We start from the raw sequence: 20,078 nt of genomic DNA, 5'->3' as shown, positions 1-20,078 counted from the left end.
CGTTTCCGGCGTCCCTACGACAAGCTAGTTCAGTCTCCCCGGAAGCTAATTTTGCAGGCTGTACTACTACTTCACCAGTCGGGGTAGAGCATCCTTCAAACCTTATCTCTACCCCAGTTTGACAAAAAATGGTCGCTTCCAAATGCCCCCAGGATTTCGCGGTTAATCGTGACCCTCGGCGCAGCCTTTTCTGATTGGCTCTGAGGAACCACTGATCAAACGTCACTTCCGGCGGAAGAGGACGCGGGAGATTCGAGTAGAAGGTGTTTGGCGAGTTGTTGGGTCTATCTGGACTGCGGCCTTTCGGCGTCGCCCTGGCTGTCTCCCAGTCTTGAATTAGGTGAGGAGCTGGAGAAAGAGGTTCTTGGGGAAGCACTCCAAGGTCTCCCGAGACTCTTAAAGTCATTGTCGATGAGACCAGGAGGCTTGCATTTTATGTTGTTTGTTTTTCAGGAGTCCTGTCTGTAAAGGGAAGCTTTGACAGTACAAGAGTAAAAGGGTCAGTGACTTTAGACCGTGCCGCTGGGATCACTATGTGAACGTTTGTTGCGAACACTGGGCTGTCGAACTAGACACAGGGTGAGCTCAAACTGGAGATAACCGAGACAAAGTCTCGACTTTTTAAAAGTTTTCTAGATTTCTTCCCTATCTCTCACTTCCAGCCAATAATAACAGCTTCATGAATATCTCAAAGCTCTGTTCTTTTCTCCACATTCACTGGTATTTGGGTCGACCCCTTATGCTATGTAGTTATAACAATAACCTCCCAAGTATTTCTTTTGCGTTCAGTCTTGGTACCTTTTAATCCAGTCTCCACATTGCCAGACCTTAATACCCGCCAGAGGGCTACAGAGATCCCGGGTGCCAGGAAAGCCAGGAGCAGGAGAGCTGCAAGTTTGACCATTTAAAACCTTTCTGCCGCTCCTATTTGCCTGCAGTTTTTAATCCAAACTCCTTAAGTATCAAACTCTTTGATGTTTTTGTGTTCCTTAACATAGATTACAAGCCCCTTCTTGTCTTATCGTTGCCTCCCTCTCCAGCCCCAGTGATTTTCCAACTCTGGCCCTAGGCATCAGCCATACAAAATGCTTTTATTTATTTATTTTCACTGTTGTTGGATATCAAGCCCAGGGCTTCATCCAGCCTAGGCAAGTGCTATCATTGAGCTACTCCCTAATCCTAGAGTGTCATATGTTCATCAGAGGCACAGCCCTCCCTCTTATTTCCAAACCTAAACCCATCCCCAACTGGCATGTTCTTACTCATTCCTTATTTCTCAGTTTGCAAGGACTTTTTTTTTTTTTTAAGGCAGGCAGGCTTTCCTAACTCTGCAAAACTGGATCACAGAGTGCCCAGTCATTATTTTCTCATGCTGAAGATAGTTTTATCTATCTCCCTCTGTGCCAAGAACTGCTAGATATTGGGTTACAATGGTGAACAGGATGGATTCCTTCCCAATGAAATATACCTTTTATCCATGGATTTAAGAAAGGAAACAACAGGGGAACTATGGGTTTTTAAATGGTCTGGGAAGTCCTTTCTAAGGAGTTGATATTTCAGTGGAGACCTTAAAGATGAGAATTATCTAGCCTTGAAAGAGAGGAAGATTAAAAATGAAATGAATAAGATACACAACAGCCCTGCAGCAAAAAAAAAAAACTTGATATTTTTGTGTTCAGGAACCTAAGAAAAGATCTGTGTTGCTGGAACTTATTCAGGAAGGACTCTTGAATAAGGTGAGTCTGGAAGATTGGGTAGAAAGCAGATAATGCAGTTAGATGACTAATGCAGCAGCATAAGCAGGAGATGATGGTGGTTTGGATTAAGGTGGTGGCAGAATACATGGTGGAAGTGAATGATGATTTCTAATATGGAAATAGATTCTAAGACTACTGATGGTTTGATTTGGCACATGAGGAAAAGAATGAAAGATTACTCCTAGCTATCTGGCCTTACTGGCTTGTTAGAAAGTACTACCATTTACTGAGATTGAGAAAATTTCATGGAAAAAGGTTTGAGAAGAAAATTAAAAATTCAGTTGTTACCTATTAAACTTTGAGATGTCTGTGAGATATCAAAACACAGTTGGCTCTCAGGTAAGCAGTTGCAGTATGGAAATCTGAAACTTGCATATATTGTTTTTACCTTTGTATCATTTCATTGATAGTTATCCATTGAGCAAATAGATTTTAAATTCCTTGAACAAAAGAGCTTGTGTTTTCTGTCTCCAACTCTGTCCCCTCTCCATCCCTGTTATAAATGTCTGTTATAAATGTTATAAATGGTGGAATGAATGGACACACTATGTTGTACTTCTTAAGATTTTCCTGGTTAGTGTTTTAAAAAATATTTTACCTTTCACTGGAGGTTTTGTTTCTTTACTTTTTGTGTATTTTATTGTTGATCTCCTGTCTTCCCTTTCTAGAATCTTCATGTTATTGTCCATAAAATATTTCTTAGAGAATTGTTATGACTTCTTTTAAAAATTAAAACATAGTATATGCCCTTGAAAAAGATCATTAGATAGTGTTAAGAAAAATATTCTAAGTAGCCACCCTTCCCATAATGAGGCATCTTGACTTGTAAAAGGGGAAATCTGAGAGGAAGAAGGTGACAAAGGTTTTCTTGTAAAGCATGAACAGTTTCTGATTTATTATGTTTTTTGGTTTGTTTTGTTTTTTAGTACTAGGGATCAAACCTAGGGCATCAGGCACTCTAGGCAAATGATCTGCACTAAGCCACACCCCTTTCCAGCTATTTGGGGAGAAATGAAGGGAAGAAAAATTAGTCTTTGTGTCATTAGATCTGGGAACTAGTTTTCTAAAAGAATAACTTTATCTTTGGGGCAGCCTTAAAACAAATAGTTAAGTGTGATGCTTGAGCACACAGTACAGTGAACCAGAAAGACTGCTGCATTAATTGTTAGAGATGTGAGTTCCAGACCTGATTCCACCTGCATCCTAATCTTTAATTAGCTACTTAAATTCTCTGATTAGATCAAATAATGAGATAAAAGCACTGTGCACACTGTAAAGCTGTTTGTCTCTTGTCCTGGACTATAACTAACTAGTAACTAGGAAAGCTGTCTGTTTGTCCCTCACTAATGCTATCAACAGTTGGCATTTACCAGCTGCACAACAAATAACTGATAAGTAAATATATTGAGCTTACTAAATTGGAAAATGGTTTGCTGACTGTGATGGAGCTGAGAGAAATGTACTACTATATCATTCTTCCCAATAAAATTGAGAAAAAAGATAAATTATAGGATATACCACATATGAAATTGTTCCCAAGTCTATCATAATGTTTTCTTAACTTTAATACTTTCATTCCTGTCACTTCGTTCAGTTATCTATCAAATATGCGTTCACCATACTGCAAGTCAGACAGTAAAGACAGAGAGAAATTAAGTGACAAATAACATGAAGGAAATAAGAAAATAACTAACAGTTAACTCCTTAAACAGTATTGTATTACTGTCCACTATACAATGAATGGGAAGTCTTTGCCATTGCTGTGGTTTGCCAAATGAAACACAAATAGTAAAAATAATGAATTGACCTTTTTCACTTTAGTCAAATTTTGCCAATAATGTATGGGTTTTTATGGACATACTTATTTCATCCACTAGAGGACAATAAATGCTTAAATAAAGACAATTTAACCAACTTTTCTTTAAAAAAATGTAACAGTTGGTGCTTATATAATGAATTTAGAAGTTAATCCCAAAGCGGGCTGGGGATGTGGCTCAAGCGGTATCGCGCTCGCCTGGCATGCGTGAGGCCCGGGTTCGATCCTCAGCACCACATACAAACAAAGATGTTGTGTCCACCAATAACTAAAAGAAATAAATATTTTAAAAAATTCTCTCTCTCTCTCTCTCTCTCTCTCTCTCTCTCTCTCTCCTCTCTCTTAAAAAAAAAAAAGAAGTTAATCCCAAAATTTCATGTTTATTTAAGTTTTGCATGTATTGGCAAATCGTCTGCCTAACTATATAGTAAACTTTTTAGGACAGAGATTATTATTTCTAATTGTTTAAATCCACAGCCCTTAACACTGTGTCTTAATAAGTTTAATCCATTTCCTGAAGTTTGGATTTGATAGCAATTGTATAAGAATATTGTCTGGTAAATATCCACATAGGGGTGGCACAATATAAAATTCTGTTGTAAAGCCCTAAAGAAAATATTCTGTGGTCACAATATGGCCACAATTTTTTAAAAAATTAGAAGTGACAGTAAATTTAAATAATAATTAAAATAAATACTAAGGTACAATAATGTAAAACTATTGTGTATATTTCACATACAAATAGGGTATCTAATATATGTATGACTTTTAATAATTTCTTATAATTTAATATGTATATAGGATTTTTAAAAATAATTTTATAATTTGGAAAATTTTTATTTTATATTTAAATGATATATGTCACTGAGGAATAGGAAAGCTGAGAATTGAAAGAATGTTAATAACTAAAATTCATTGACAATTTTTGAACTTAGTATTGGATATCTAAAAAGATGATCCTTATGGTTCTGGAAAAGAACATATGAAACAGATCAATTTACTGTGATGTAGTGAGTGATATATATTAAAAAAAAAAAAGTAGGATCTCTTAATCAGGGAAAGCTTCCTGGAGAAGAAAACCACTGAGAAGAATCTCAAAAGGTAGCATTAAACAGGAAAATGAAAGACCTTTTTAGGTTTTAGGCAGAGAGAAGAGTAAAAAACACAAAGGCACAGAAATAGGAAACATCCCATTGGGGCAAGAGGCAAGGAACACAACTTAAGACTATTTTTTTTGTATAATCTACTAGCACATAAATATTAAGGAAGAAAATCAAGAAAAAAGGCATTAGGGAGATTAGATACCTGTCTTTAACTTTCAGATTAGTGGTAGGTAGAACAAAAGTAAGTAAATGCATATATAGAATAATTATAGAACATGATTGGTACTTTGAAGGATAATATGATATCAGGCTGGGATTGTAGCTCAGTGGTAGAGTGCTTGCCTCACACAAGTGAGGCCCTGGGTTCGATCCTCAGCACCACATAAAAATAAATAAATAAAAATAAAGATATTATATCCATCTACAACTTAAAAAAAAATTTTTTTTTTTTAAAGGGAGGATGGAAACTAAGGGAGGCAGTGGGCAGTGCCTACTTGATATAAGGTAGGGCTCCAGAGGGGATCACATTAAAGTTGAAGCAAAGGAGCTAGCTATGCTAAGTCCTATGGAAGAACATTCTAGACAGAGAACAATAAGCACAAAAGCTTGAGAAGTCAAATTATTTTGTATATATGAGGAACAGAAAGCAGGTCAGCATGGCTTGAAATGCAGTGATTAAGGAGGAGAATGATACAAAGTGAGCTCAGGGAGTTGGGAAAGGGCTAGACAATCTGACTGTTGTAAGGATTTGAAGCTTCATTCTAAATAGCAAGATTTTAAGCAGCATTTTCAGGATAAACATTTGCCCTATTTTATTTCCCTTAGCCCACTGGTGGATGCCATCTGGACCATCTGGATCTGGATTTTGGAGGACATAAGAAAGGAAGATGCCATATTCCATCATTTGTTGCACTGTCAAGGAATCAGGTTTTAAAAATAATGCATTTTTTGTGTGACCTTTTTTCTTCCATTCCCTTATATCGATACCACACACACTACTTTATTCTTAAAGAGATTGTCATGTGCCTAAGAAAATAATGAAACCAAGGAATACCTATCTTCATCCCTGTGGCTATTTTGTTTTGTAGGCCACAGTGTGAACGCATGAATAGAAGAAGAAAATTTCTTCTTGGCTCAGTACTTGCTCTTCAGAATTCGAGTTTTATATATCCATCATGTCAAATGTGCTTCTCTCGGATAATCTTTGTCTCCAAAAGGTAAAAATAAAGCCTCTAAGCACGAGAGAAGAAATATATCAGTACACAATATAAACCTTCTTCTATGGTGCAAGGATAAATAAAAACTAAATTCATCATATGAGGACATTAGATTCTCTCAGGGATTCTCAGAGTTTGGTTCTGCTGTAAATCCCAGAATAGAACTGGCCAGTAATCCACTTTCTAGAGAGAAATTTCAAGTCACTTTGAAGTCTTTACTAAGTACCTACCTCAGGGGGAAGAAAAATAACTTCTCAGGAAGCAAGTAACAATCCTGGTATAAAAGCCTACTTCTTAGAATATCCCTGGGTATTAAGTAAGAGGTTTTTTTGTTTGTTTTTGTATGACTCTTAAATTATTTAATACATATATGTAAAAACCTTGAAAATAGACACTATGTTATACATGTTAAGTGTCCTTTATCTGAAATGCTTGGAACCTGAAGTATTTCAGATTTTGGAGTGTCTTAGATTTGAGGATATTTACATAGACTTTACTAGTTGAGTATCCTAATCCAAAAATCTGAAATCCAAAATGCTCCAAAATCCAGAACTTTGTGAATGCCATGTCAGTACTCAAAAATTTCAGCTTTTGGAGAATTTTGGATTTCAGATTTACAGATTAGGAATGTTCAACCTGTAGTGATTTTTATTATTTAGCACTAGAATGGTGTTTGGCACAAAAAGTCTTTATCATATTCAACTGCAGACCAAGTATAGCTGAGAATCTAAGATCCTCCTCTGATCTTTATAAAGTAGAATTGACAAGTTAGGTTTGGAGGGGCTGGGATTATAGCTCAGCGGTAGAGCACTTGCCTAGCACATGTGAGGCACTGGGTTTGATCCTCAGTGCCACATATATAAATAAAGATATTGTGTCCATCTTTAAAAAAGAAAAGTTAGGTTTGGAGTTCTTCAAAAATACTCTCTCTGACTGGAGAAAAGATTAATATATCTAGTAAGTATTTAGTAGTATATAAGTACAAATAGTGTGTCAACAACATTCTTTTTTTAATTAATTTTTCTTGGTTCATATTAGCTATAAGCAACATTAGATTAATTTTGATATGATTATAAATATGTGGACTCTGATTTGCTTCACTTCATTCCTCAGTACTTGCCCTTACCTCCCTGCCTCATTTTAGTCAGATTTTTTTGCTGCTATGATCAAAAGACCTGACTAGAAAAATTAGAGGAGGAAAAGTTTATTTGGGGGCTCATCGTTATAGAGGTCTTAGTCCAAAGATGGCTGGCTCCATTCTTTGGGGTCTTTAGTGAGGCATACCACCATAACAGAGAAAAGCAACTCAAGGCATGATTCCAGGAAGCACAAAGAAAGAGTTCTCTTCACCACAACAAAATATAAACCCAAAGGCATGCCCCCAGTGACACACCTCCTCAAGCCACACCCTACCTGCTTTCAGTTACCACTAAATTAATCACTATTTGAGAATCAATTCACTGATTGGATTATGGCTCTCATGGCCTGATGATTTTACTTCTAGACCTTCTTACATTATCTCATACATGAGCTTTTGGGAGACACCTGCTGGGACCTGCACGGCCAAACCCTAGAAACTGGCAAGGGGCAATGGAGGATTAAGAAAGATACAAATATTTATAGAGAGAAAGCTGGGACCAGGTGGGACAATAATCTCTGATGGAAGAACGGTGACCCAGAGCTAGCTCAGCGCATTTATTATATAGGGTCTCACAATAAGAAAGTTAATATTCTTTGTGCACTAAAAAGTTACAGAACTAGAAACATTTTTGTAGCTATTCTACTATTGCAGTGCTAGGAACATCCTGTTATTTCCTGCTATACCCATGAAGCCAGTTGTCCAGAGTTTCTGCAAAGCAGACAGGCTTGAAAGTTGTAGCACTTGCAAGATATTGTGGTTATCTTGTTATGCTCAGAATTCTCTATTCCCAGCAGCTGGTGTCTGAGCTCAAAGTCAGACACTATTATTGTTTCATACCTTTGCACATAACTTGCTCAGGCAGGGCTTTACCCTCATTCCTGAGCAATCTGGTCCTGTGTCTTTGCACAGAAAGTTCCCAGAGCAAAGCACAGCCACAATTCTGAGGCAGTCAGAGCTCATGATTCAAGTCACTGCTCTCCATAGACACTTAATATCTAAACCATAATGCCCTCTAATCTCCCCTGTTCCCCTGCCTCTGCTTTACTGATCTTTGTGCCAGCAATATTCTTAACTAGTATTTTTCTCCAGTTAACATCAAACGGGGAAGGGGAGAAGGATTAGCAGTTCTAACTCACATTTAGGATTAAGGTTGTCCTTGCATAGTTACCACTATTCCTTTATTTAACCACGCAAGTTCTCATATGTAAGCTCTGAGAGAAAGACCCTGTTTGTGTGATTCTTCATTAAATCCTTGGCATCCAGCCTGGGGCTTAGTTCATAGAAAATGCTCAACAAATGTTTGTTAAATAAATGAATAAATGGCAGCATAATAGTGCCTACATTATCTTAGGTTCACTCATTTTCAGGTTCCTAACTATCATTTGAAACAACTAAAAGCCATGGGCTATTTGTCTTATCGAGATGGATTAGAAGCAGCATGGTATAATGGAACAATTTCAAGCTTCAGAAAACACAAGTGAGCAGATAGGCTCTGACACTTACTAATTGTATGACTTTGGTCAAAATATTTAACTTCTGTGGATCTAATTATTTATAGAGATAATGCACAGCAATCTCCTATTATATTTCATGACATATTAGGATCTCCAAAATATTAGTCATTATTGTAAAAAGTCCACTGTAAGTATACATTACCTATTGCAGTATATCATGGTGATTAAAAGCATGATTCTGTGGAGCCAGACTGCCTGGATTCAAATCCCAACCTGGCCACTTGAACTGCCATGGCCTTGGGCAAGTCACTTAAATTATCTGAGCCCAAAAATGGGGAAAGTTAACAGCTGTCTTATACGGTTCTTACAAGGATCTAGTAAGATATATACATAACATGCATAGAACATTTGATACATAATTAGTAATATATGTATAATATAATATAAATAATTATATAAAATATGATAATCTTCAAAAATGTAGGTTAAATAATAATGCCATTGTTACCTCTTTAGACTGGTGATAATATATAACATACATGAATGTTTATTATGTGCCAGGCACTGTGCTAGGAGCTTTGGAGACTTTTTAATACAAAAGACTATGAAGTAGATGCTATTGTTAATGCCAGTTTAAAAGGAAACAACTAAAACTTAGAAAAGTTAAGCAGTCTGCCCACACATCCAGCTAGTCAGAAACATTTAAGTCTAAACTATCTGACTGCTGTCTTCACTCATAATCAACATATTACCTCCAGATTAGCAGTGGAATTTTTCTCCAGAATGATACCTCCCCTTCTTTTTCCCAGAGCTGGGAAAAGAGCTCTGACTGAACCATTGAGTTACAACAAACACCACAGCATTTGGTCCTTGCCTGTGGAAATGTAGATGATTATGGAACAATTACTTGTTCTCTATACATATTACATTGGCAATATTACAGAACCAAAGAATCTACTCCCATAATATCTGCTACTTTTTTTTCTTCTCTAATTTTGTTTCTGCCTTTTCTTTTTTCTTTTTTTTCTCACTTGAAGTCAGCCAACATAGGAAACAGAAGAGACTGCTTCCCAAAGATTTTATTTGACCTCAAATTCTTAGTGCTGATAGCCATAATAGGTGTTTTGTGTTTTATGGAGTTAACTTTCTTTTTTCTATTTTAAACTTCCAATATTAAATGGGTTGTAAAACTATTCTTCAGAGACCTGAAGTTCTATGGAGGTGCTTCTTGAAGGAGACAGGGATTAAACTAGCAATGGTGGATAGTATTGAGTACTAGTAGGTTGGGATCTGGAACCTTTACCTTAGTTTCAATAAGACATTCATTTTCATTCTCATTAGGGTTCCAAGTTATATTTTTGTTGGAAAAGGATTTCCTGATATAAAAACATAAACATACAAATATAAAAACTATTGGGGCTGGGGAAGGCATAGCTCAGTCATAATGTGTGTGTGTGGGGGGGGGTGTCTTTGTATATGTTGGGGAATTGATAGAGTTTGTGTACTATCCCAAAATTATGAGCAAGGGGAGGGGATTTATCAATATAAGCTATCCATCCAGCCCAAATATGCAAATTGCCTATTGGCTTAAGGGGATGCATAATCCCTTTCGTCTATCTCTATCTATTCTCCTCATCACCATCCCCAACCACCCAAAAAAGTTAGTATTATTTATTTAATTAAGCAAGTCAAATTGAGTTCCACACATAGATCATAGTTTTCTTTGGGGGGATATAGTGTGTAGAAGCCTTAGGGATATTTTTTTTTAACGTGGTACTGAGGATGGAACTCAGTGCTTTACACTTTAGGGATACTTTTTTAAACAATTTTTTTATTACTTTGTAGTATTTAGTGTAGTCTGGATCTATAAGGGACATTGTGTGATAATCGCATAGTCTGGATGTTCTTAACCTGGAATGTAAATAAATTGTAGGTGTGGATGCATCCTTCAGTGTCCAAGATATGTAAAATATTGTGTAATTGACTGTAAATTTTTTTTCTAAGAGAAAAAGTCAATTGCTTTAATCAGATTTTCAGAGGATTTCAAAGCTAAGAAAACAGATTTACCGATCTCATAAATTCTACTTCTGGGCTAAATATAAGTACACTAGGAAAATAATGAAACTTGGTATTTTAGTTTGGACCAAACAAAAAGGATTAAAACTACAGTAGTCATTTCAGATAGATCTGCTCAGAGGCTTCTTCGAGTTCAGAACTATTTTCATAGTAATTCTAAGGCATTATTTGCCTTTTTCACTCTCCTATGTGTACAGTGGAATTTACCAAAGGCCAGGTGACCTGTGATATCACAGGAGATAGAGCAGAGAAGTGGAACATGTGAATCCAGCTACCTTTTTATTAAGCCAGATTTTAAAGAGATTTGCAAAATGTAAAACACTGCCTGTCTCTTCTCACTTTTTTAAATTTGGGAATAGACAGTTATGTATTATGAAAATATGTTCTAACCAACCATGTAGTGGGTTTATTATTTTTAATAGATTAACGAAAAGATATAAGATGAACAAGTTCTGTGGTTTAATGTACAGTATGGATTAGGATGGATGTGTTCATTTGATTGTGGTAATCATATGTATTTCAAATCATCATATTGTATACCTTGAATATATTCAATCTTTGTCAGTTAAGTATTTTAATTAATAAATATAGGTATTATGCATTGTAGTGTAAAACATTATGTTAATTATTCAAAGATTTACTAGGAATTTTACATTAGACCTTAATGCATTATTAATGCATAACCTTTAAAAAATTTTAATGCATATTTGAAACGGTTCATTTCACTAGAGGTTGGTATTAATGAGAAATGGTTTTATCCCCCAAGTGAGTCTGTTTTTTCTATGACCAGCATAGAGCACAAGAGTCCAGAATATTTCAGTATGATTACATGAATTGATTAGTACAGATCTATCCTTGGTATGACAAAAATAATAATTAACACCAATCTATGATAGTATATCCAAAATTCACCTTATGTGACAGCTTTTTGGAAGTTACTTTGAGAAATAAGGATTTTATACTCCCTCTAGTGGCTGACATTACTTTCTTTTTGCACTTTGCCAGTCTATTTTAAAACAGATCACTAGCAACATGAAGAAAAAACAAAGTTGTAGTATTATCCATTACCATAATATGTTTTAAAGGATCAGTTTTCCTAAATTAAGAACATGAAAAATGGAAATCAGAATTATATTATCTTAAACTAGAAAAGAGGGAAATGCTAAGTAGAAGTGACAATAAGCACCACAGTGGGAAAGCAGACCAATACATTAGTTTGGCAAGATTTATACTATGCTCTTTTTTTTTTTAAATTTATCTCATTTTATCTTTCCTCAGGCCTGGATTTTACAAATAAGGTACTCCAGATTTCAGGAATATAATATCCCAAGAACAGACAGCAATACACTTTATGTATACTTTTTGACTAAAAAGTATTTGGCCACAGTTGCACATTGTCTTGAAAACAAGTTAAATCACATGGTTTTTTTATATATAATTTTTGTAATCTGATCAATTCTCAATATATTCCAATGGATTAAAGATAGTAATTTTTATAATGGTAAGAAGAATGTAATTAGCTAAGTACTTTGGGTATAAATATTTAAAGAGTACATGTTAGTCTCATCCTCTCTCATGCATGCACACACAGTTATTCATTACTTTGCTGTGTTTGGCATGCATTTCTGTCAGTTTGGAGATACTTAATTTGAATTAGCAAAGCTAGCTATTAGGAACAGAGAAATTCAAAACAAGTTGATCATAAATAGTTTAAGAAGAATGTAAATTACTAGGAGTATTTCTATGAGAACTATAATTTAAATTTTTACTTTTCTTGGTTTTTGTAATATAAAAAAAATTTAATGAAAATTTCTATACTTTTTTTCCTACTCTTTAGATCTAGTTGTCCAAAATGTGGCTCCACTGGTGAAGCTGAAAATGCCAGCTACAGATATAAACTCTCTTTGAAAGTTGCAGAATCAAATAAATTATTTGCTATTACTGTATTTGGAAGCTGCTTAGACACATTTTTTGGTCTGACTGCCACTGGTTTACACAGGTAAGAATATTTAAAGCATTCTTTTTTCTGACTGCTCCTTTAGTATGCAAATTTGAAGATAAGTGTTTTAAGGTGAGATACATTTAGTAAAAAGATAGCCTGGTGTGGTGGCGCACACCTGTAATCCCAGCAGCTTGGGAGACTGAGGCAGGAGGATCACGAATTCAAAGCCAGCCTCAACAAAAGCAAGGCACTAAGCAACTCAGTGAGACCTGTCTCTAAATAAAATACAAAACAGGGCTTGGAATGTGGCTCACTGGTTGAGTATCCCTGAGTTCAATTCCTAGTACCCCCAAAAAAGATAGTCTTTTAACCTCAGATCTTCAGTTTCCTTAAATGATAATCACGTGAGAAAAGGAAAATACTTATCTCATGAGTATGTATCATGTTAATGTTATACCAAGCTTCTTTCATTCAGGGTAACTAAGCTATAATTATTAAAATATTAAGTTAGAAAACTAATCCAAGATACAGAAACTTAGATAAGAAAGTAAAATCATTTCAAACTGAAAGATGATCCAGACTGAGGTTCACATTCAGGTGTTTGAGGATCCCTGAGGCAAGAGAAACTGTTTAAGGGAGTATCAGAAGTTGAAATTTTGTCATTTCTTTCATTTGCTTTATAATTTCATCTGTATAAATCTAAAAAAAAAAAAACATGAAAATGGCAGATTTGTGTAAGCAATTGAACATTTGACCTTCTGCTTCCCCTCCCCCAAGTCACTTGACAGAAGAAAGCTATTCCATGTTTTGTAGTTGAGGGCAAACTGATTTAGAAAAAGGGACACTACAGGGACGATAGCCAGAATTGTTAGGGAAGAGGAAAGACTGCTACCCCCCCACACACACTGTTGCCTCTATTTTTTCCTAGTATAATTGCTGGGCCTGGTGATTAGACAAGTATGTGTTTTATTCACACTGGATACATTGGAGTTTTGTAGGGTTTTTATTTTGTCTATGTTATGAGAAAACTAGAGGGAATAAAATGCTTAGCTTATAAAGCTACTTTCTTTTTCTGTATGTAACTGAAAAGTTTCCTGCCACATTTTCAAACTAATTATGTCTACTAATGTTATTGCAAATTAGAATTTTCAAGTTCTTCACATTTTTTATTTTCTTTCTAGGTATATTCAGGATCCTAATAAAATCCCAGAAACACTGGGCAGTGATATAACTCAGAACCTATTAACTAAAGCTGTTGAAACTTGTTTTGTCGGACAAAGCTTTATTTTTGGAGTGACGGTAATGGATACTAGTTTTCTTTTTAGAGTTTTGTTAGCATTCCCATTGTAATGAAATGATTTGAATTTTCTAAATAGTTTTTAGAAGTTATATATAAATTTGAAGGCCTGTAGAAGCACTTTATACTGTGTAAATATAGCATATAGAAGATCTGTCTAAACATCATATGTCACAACTTCCTCTTTCAAATGTCAGAAAAGCCCAGTTCAAATGCTTTCTGAACTTTAAAACTAGGAATTTATTATGAATTTTAAAAACTCAGATATTTTATATTTATTTCACTCTCCAAAATTTGCTCAAGTTATATGGTACAACTGTAGTTATAAAAGAACCTGTAGAAGGAATAAAAGAATGTACTGACTCTAAAGGAGTAGTTTACTGTCTTATGTACACTGAAGGGAATAAAGAATTTTGTCCACACGAGAATCAGAATTTTAAAAGAAGGAATAGAGCAGTCCATAGCTGAACAGTGAGAAAAAAAAAAAAAAAAACAGAAAAGTGAAACCAAGTGATACAGAGCTTTACTTTGTTAAAATCTTGGGTTTGGTTCTCTTTTCTTCCTCTTTCTTTCTCTCCCAAATATAATGGCAGCTAACCTTTATTAAGCAACTCATGCTAAACAGCAATTCTCCATTTTTATTCTTGTTTAAAAAATGAGAAAACTAAGGCTCAGGGAGGTTAAATAAATTGCTCAAAGCTCTAACACTACTTAGTAAATACTGGAACCAAGATTTGAAGAAAAGTCTCTCTATTCCAAAGTGTATTTCCTTTTGTATATGCCATTCTGCCTGGAACACTAAAGGAAGTGAAATTAGAGGGGGTAAGGGTTATAGTTGTATCTGCTTTAACCTTTTAAATTCCTGTTTATTTTTTGGATCAAAGGAGCAACATTTTCTTTTCATTTTAATTTATTTACTTCTTTCACAGAATTTTGAAAAACAATATGGAAATGGTTCAGGTTCTAATAACTTCTTACCACATTGCCATGGCCACAGAAGAGAAGTCAGAGCACTAGTAGCTTGTCAGATTCTTCTACCAAACCCCCATGTTGCAGGCTTTACTGTCATTGACTACTTTCAGCAGCTTTTGCAGACTTCCAATTTCAGGAAACTTCACTGTGCCTTCCAGGAACCTAATAGTCACTTACTTGCTTTAGATCATTCAAATAGTGATCTCAGCAGTATAAATGGCTCTGAAAGCACTTCCTGTTTTTCGGAGCTCCACAGCCAAGATGATTTTTCAAGATTCTGGCAGCCATCACTTGAACTCACTTCCATTGTTTCACCACTAATAGATAATGATGATTTGTCAGCTTCAGAACAAACAATGGCCATTAGTTCTCTTCATCAAAACAGAAAGTGCATCTCCTTTGCAAATGTTACTGGTTCTAGCAGTTGCCGTGATCCCGTTCAGGGTTCGTGGAGCCTCATTTCATATATGGATAAAAAGAGTACAACAGAAAAGTTGGATGAGGAACTTGGCTTACAAGCTAATCAACCGAGTACAATTCATAGCAATCATCATGAAATTAGAGTTACTGACTTTAATTTATTTCCTTTGAAAATTCAAGAGCCACTTGAGTCAAATAATGCAGAATCCTTCCATAGTCCAGTGAAAATTAACAATAGTTATTCTCAAAGTGAGATTAAATGTTATCCACATCATGATGTAAATACCACGACCAGCCTTCAAGAAATATCTGCATATTGTCCATCTTTATCATTTAGAACTGGGGAGAGAACTAGCAATTCCCATGATTATGACCCTATGATTTGGGATGATCTGCCATTCTCTGAAAGCCTGAACAAATTTCTAGCAGTTATTGAAACTGAGATTGCTATATCCCAAACAGATGCCAGGAAAAAGAAAAATGATGTAGATAATGACATCAGTAAATTCCTTGCAGACCACAACAGGTTATGTGTGACTCCCCAGAGAACTGCTGAAGCTCTGTATTCACCACCTATAGTTTTAAGATCATCACAAGCTAAAGTCAAAACACACTGTAGCAAAGATAACTTCTTTTCCAGCTGTGAAGCAAATCTAAGTCCTGTTATTCAAAAGGAGTCAAAATCAGATAACACAGCAGAGGTTGTCTCTATAGGCAATAATGGAAGGGATATTTCAGAATATTTTCTCCCAGACCCTTATCTTTCAACTCTGTTTCCATCTTCAAAAGATTTAGAAACAACAGTTAAAAAGACTATCAGGATTCTACCACATAAGGATGAAATTTCACTTAGGCCCAGTACTTCAGAGAATGACCAGTTTTGTCTCAGTGTCAAATATTTTAGTGGAGAAAAGTCACTTTCAGAAATGAATGAAGAGTTGACAGCTCCATGTTCTAGAAAGTACAATGATATTTCTGATGTTTGCATATTAGGAAACAAACAATTTTATAGGTCGCCAAAGAATCAAGGTGACAGTTTTACAATTTGTAAGAAACTAACATATTCTTTAGAAACTCTTTGTAATAGTCCAAGTACAAATACATTGAAAGAAATGCCTTTTGGACATATCGATAATAACTTAACACAAAGCTATTCTGATCATGAAGATAGCTACAATGCTTCTGCTGATCTCTTTGATGATATTGCTAAAGATGTGGCCATTGCAACAGAAATTATCAAAAAACCACAGGATATTTTGTTACAGTGGGAAACATCCTTGACAGAAAATCATCTTGCAGAGCCTGATTTTTCAGTTAGATCACTTTCTGACAATTCCAGCAAAACTTCACAAAAATCATCCTTGCAAAGCCTATCTACCTCTAAGTATCTAAGAACATACTCTCCTCCACCTCATTTTCAGTCAGATTCAGAATGTGACCTTGAAGAGAGCCAAGACTTTGTTCCATGTTCACAGTCAACTCCAATTGCAAGATTCCACCAAAAAATTAATGGGATAGATGAAGCTTTCAAAAAATTGCCTGCCTTTTATTCAGATCTTGATGCTAACCATAAAAAAATAAGGATTTCTCCTGAAAATGACAAACAGCCAGCCAACCCAAGCTGCTCAAAACACATGAAAACACATAGCCAGAAATTCAGAAGCCCGGAGATGTTCAGCAATTGTAGTATTTCTGAGTGTCTTGAAACTGATATTGAGGAATGGGTCCCTCCTACCACAAAAAAAGATTCGCTTGGATTCCAAGTCATAGGTCTAAAGAAGTGCTTTACTGCCCATAATTCTCCTGATCAAAGAGAATTACCAAGAAAGAAACTAAAGCAAGTCAAGCAAAGAACTGATGTATTTTTAGTCAAGAAAAAGTTTAAGAATATGTCTACAGAAATAGTTGCAAAACAGAAAACTCCTAAATATAACTGTAAACAGTCAGGCTGGATTTCCAAAGAGTCAATTCTTGGACTTGATTGTTTTTCAGAAGTCAAATATTGCCTTCCATCTTCAGTTTCTGATACTAAAAGTACTTGGTCACCTGAATTGTTTTCATAAAAAGTCACCTGAACTCAATTCTTCAACTTTTAAGTAAAGGTAAATCTGTTTGGAAACTTCCCTCCAGTGGCATGGGGAGCATTCTTTACATTTTGAACACTCTGACAGAAGTAAATAAGAAAGGGACTGTACTGGGTCTTTTAAAGTGTAAAACCATATCCCCCCCACCCCCCGGATTTTATCCAGAATACTGTTTATTTAGATTATTGAGCACTTTATCTTATGTTGATTACAGATAGTAATATTGTTAAATTTGCTTTTTAAAAGTATTTGTTAAAATCAGAAAATAAAGCCTTTGGAAATCAAACATAAAATCTTAACTGTTCAGCTGAGATCTGGTATTTTCTGATCCAAGATTTGTAATGGGTGTTACACACACAGATGTTGCTATGGGAGCATGAAAGAGAAGTGGTTAACCCAGCAGCTAAGAAGAAATCAATAAAAACTTACATTTTTAGAAGTTATATGCACAATCATTTTTTAATAAATATTCATTGAATGCTTACTATATACCAGGTACTGTGCTTGTTATAGAAACTCAAAAATGAAAGTTAGGCCCCCTTAATTCAAACTCATTGTCTAGTAGAAGTAGAGTGATAAAACAACTGGACTATGTTCTTTTTTTGAGGGCGGCGGGGGGGGGGGGCATATTATGTTCTATGACAGAAGATACACTTGGAATGCTCATAGAAGCCAAAAAAAAAGGAGTAGTTTCCACACTCCAAGCAGCACTTCAGCTGTGTCCTGTGAAATATTTTACAGTATCCCTGGTCAGCTTCTGTTATGTTTTGGATATGTGATATCTTCCAAAATCTCATGTGTGAGACATCGCAAAAAATGTTTAGAGGTAAAACAAATAGATTTGAAAGCCTTAACCTAATCAATGTATTAGTCTGTTTGAATGGATTAACTAGGTGGTAACAATAGGCAGGTAGTATGTGGCTAGAGGAGGTAAGTCATTGGGAGCAAGCCTTTGGAGTATAGATTTTGCCTATGGTGAGTGGTGCTCTCTACTTTCTGGTGCCATGTCCTGAGCCACTTTCTTCCACCACACTCTTCCATCATAATGATCTGCCTCACCTTGGGCCCAGAGCAATGGAGCCTGCTGCATATGGACTGAGACCTCTGAAACTGTGAGCCTTAAATAAACTTTTCCTCCTCTAAAATTGTTCTTATCAGGTCTTTTGATCCCAGCAGAAGAAAAGCTGACTAAAACAGCTTCCTTTGTCATATCTCACAGAAAATGATTCCAACTCTTCACAATCTTTATGCCACCAAGCTATTGCTATTCTTCTTTTCTTACTTCATGAAGAGTATTAAGATCACCTAGTATTCCCTGAACTTCCCACACCCATACTTACTTACTTGTCTATAGTCCCCCATAACTTCTTTCCTACAGTCTAAGAAAATGATGAACACCATGTTGGTGCTAGTCTGTTTGTACTGTTATACCATTACATTCATCTTTGTTGGGATCTTATTCCAGAAAAACAAAATATATACCTATACCTCCTGTATTTTACCTTCTTGCCCATCTCCCCCCAGCTTTTTATTTTTATAATTTGCAAGTACAATGGCTAAAAGAATACTACAGTGATACAGCATCTAATCAATTATGTTTAAATTCTGCCTTTTCTATATGCTTATTTCCCCCTCCCTCTCCCTCTCCCTCCCTCTCTGTGTCTGTGTGTGTACACACATATACATATATGTGTATATGTTTTTGCTGGTCTGTTTAAAGATAAGCTACAGCTCTCCTGGATCACAAGTTTGATCTGATGTATGCCAAATGTGCTTTTGTTCACTGATATGTGGGTGAGGGGATTGAGGAAGGAGAGTTTTCTGAGGCCCATGAGGACATGGCTGCCCTAAAGATAGATTATGAGGAACCTGGCATAGATTCTGTTGAAGGAGAGGATGAAGAAGAAGGAGAATACTAATTACCTGTTCCTTTCAGCTCTGTAGCATGTCATATTTCCAGAACTTCAGCTTCAGGATTAGCTAACAGGCATTAAAGTTTACTGATTAAATTGTTTTCTCTCAATCATGATCATGTCTATCTTTTTTCATATGTACCAGTAAGATCTTTCCATAGTGCCTCAAAGTCTTTAAAGAAAAAGTTTTAAAAAATTAAATAAATAAGCTGCAAATACAACATTTTATCCCCAAATAGTTCTGCATTAATTTCCTTAGAAAAGCTTCTTTCTTTCTTTAGCCCAATATCATTACATTCCTTATTTTAATTTGATCTCTTTGAACTTCCTCTGTTTCTAAGATATATTCTCATGGTTTCTGATTTCTCCTAATTTCTGCTCTTCTTTTATCAGGTTCCACCATAGGGCTTTTTTTTTCCCCCAAAGCCTTGTCTAATTTAATTTAAAATATTTACAAAAGCTATGAGCCCATGTAGAGTGGTTTATCAGTGAAGATTTAGAAAAATGAGTAGAAAAGAGATATATGTTTATTGTCTCATCTGTATATGCAATAATTCTTAATAAACAGACATAATCTCTAAACTAGGAAATAGTCTATGTTCTTTTTGTCACATGCAAATTTCATATCTTCCACTGCAATAAGAATAGTAATGTTGTTAGGATTCACAGTGCAATGACTCTTCGGAACCTATTTGTATTTAACTATATAGATCTTGCTTCTGCAGTTCCCTAATACCATTATTTAATGCTGATTACATTATTTATGATGCTGCATTCATTGTGCCACTATTAATACTGTCTTCCAGTGAATCTCTCAAGGTGAATTAACTACATCAATAATTACAGAAAATGCAAGTTCTACCCAGGAAAAGAATAATTCATTTTC

At 35.4% G+C, this 20,078-nt stretch overlaps 1 protein-coding gene across 3 annotated transcripts; it reads left to right on the top strand.

Annotated features, from left to right (window-relative positions):
- The first annotated feature begins 136 nt into the window (after positions 1-136).
- Positions 137-17,632, top strand: Ddias (DNA damage induced apoptosis suppressor). 3 transcript variants are annotated; one of them, XM_046439396.2, is made up of 8 exons: positions 137-340; positions 454-579; positions 1,680-1,736; positions 5,502-5,603; positions 5,765-5,893; positions 12,402-12,563; positions 13,688-13,805; positions 14,733-17,632. In XM_046439396.2, exons 5-8 carry the CDS (start codon positions 5,781-5,783, stop codon positions 17,256-17,258), a joined length of 2,919 nt encoding a protein of 972 aa, XP_046295352.1. In that variant the 5' UTR covers positions 137-340; positions 454-579; positions 1,680-1,736; positions 5,502-5,603; positions 5,765-5,780; the 3' UTR covers positions 17,259-17,632. The 3 variants fall into 3 exon arrangements, with proteins under 3 accessions (XP_046295352.1, XP_046295353.1, XP_046295354.1); XM_046439397.2 differs by lacking the exon at positions 1,680-1,736; XM_046439398.2 differs by lacking the exons at positions 454-579; positions 1,680-1,736.
- Positions 17,633-20,078: the final 2,446 nt, after the last annotated feature.

This window comes from Marmota monax, unplaced genomic scaffold (assembly GCF_021218885.2).
Source record: "Marmota monax isolate L192 unplaced genomic scaffold, Marmota_monax_Labrador192_F-V1.1 WCK01_AAM20220418_F8-fsc00096, whole genome shotgun sequence".
Classification (NCBI taxonomy): domain Eukaryota; kingdom Metazoa; phylum Chordata; class Mammalia; order Rodentia; family Sciuridae; genus Marmota; species Marmota monax.
The sequence above is the reverse complement of the archived record's forward strand: the minus strand, read 5'-3'. Positions and strand labels throughout refer to the sequence as shown.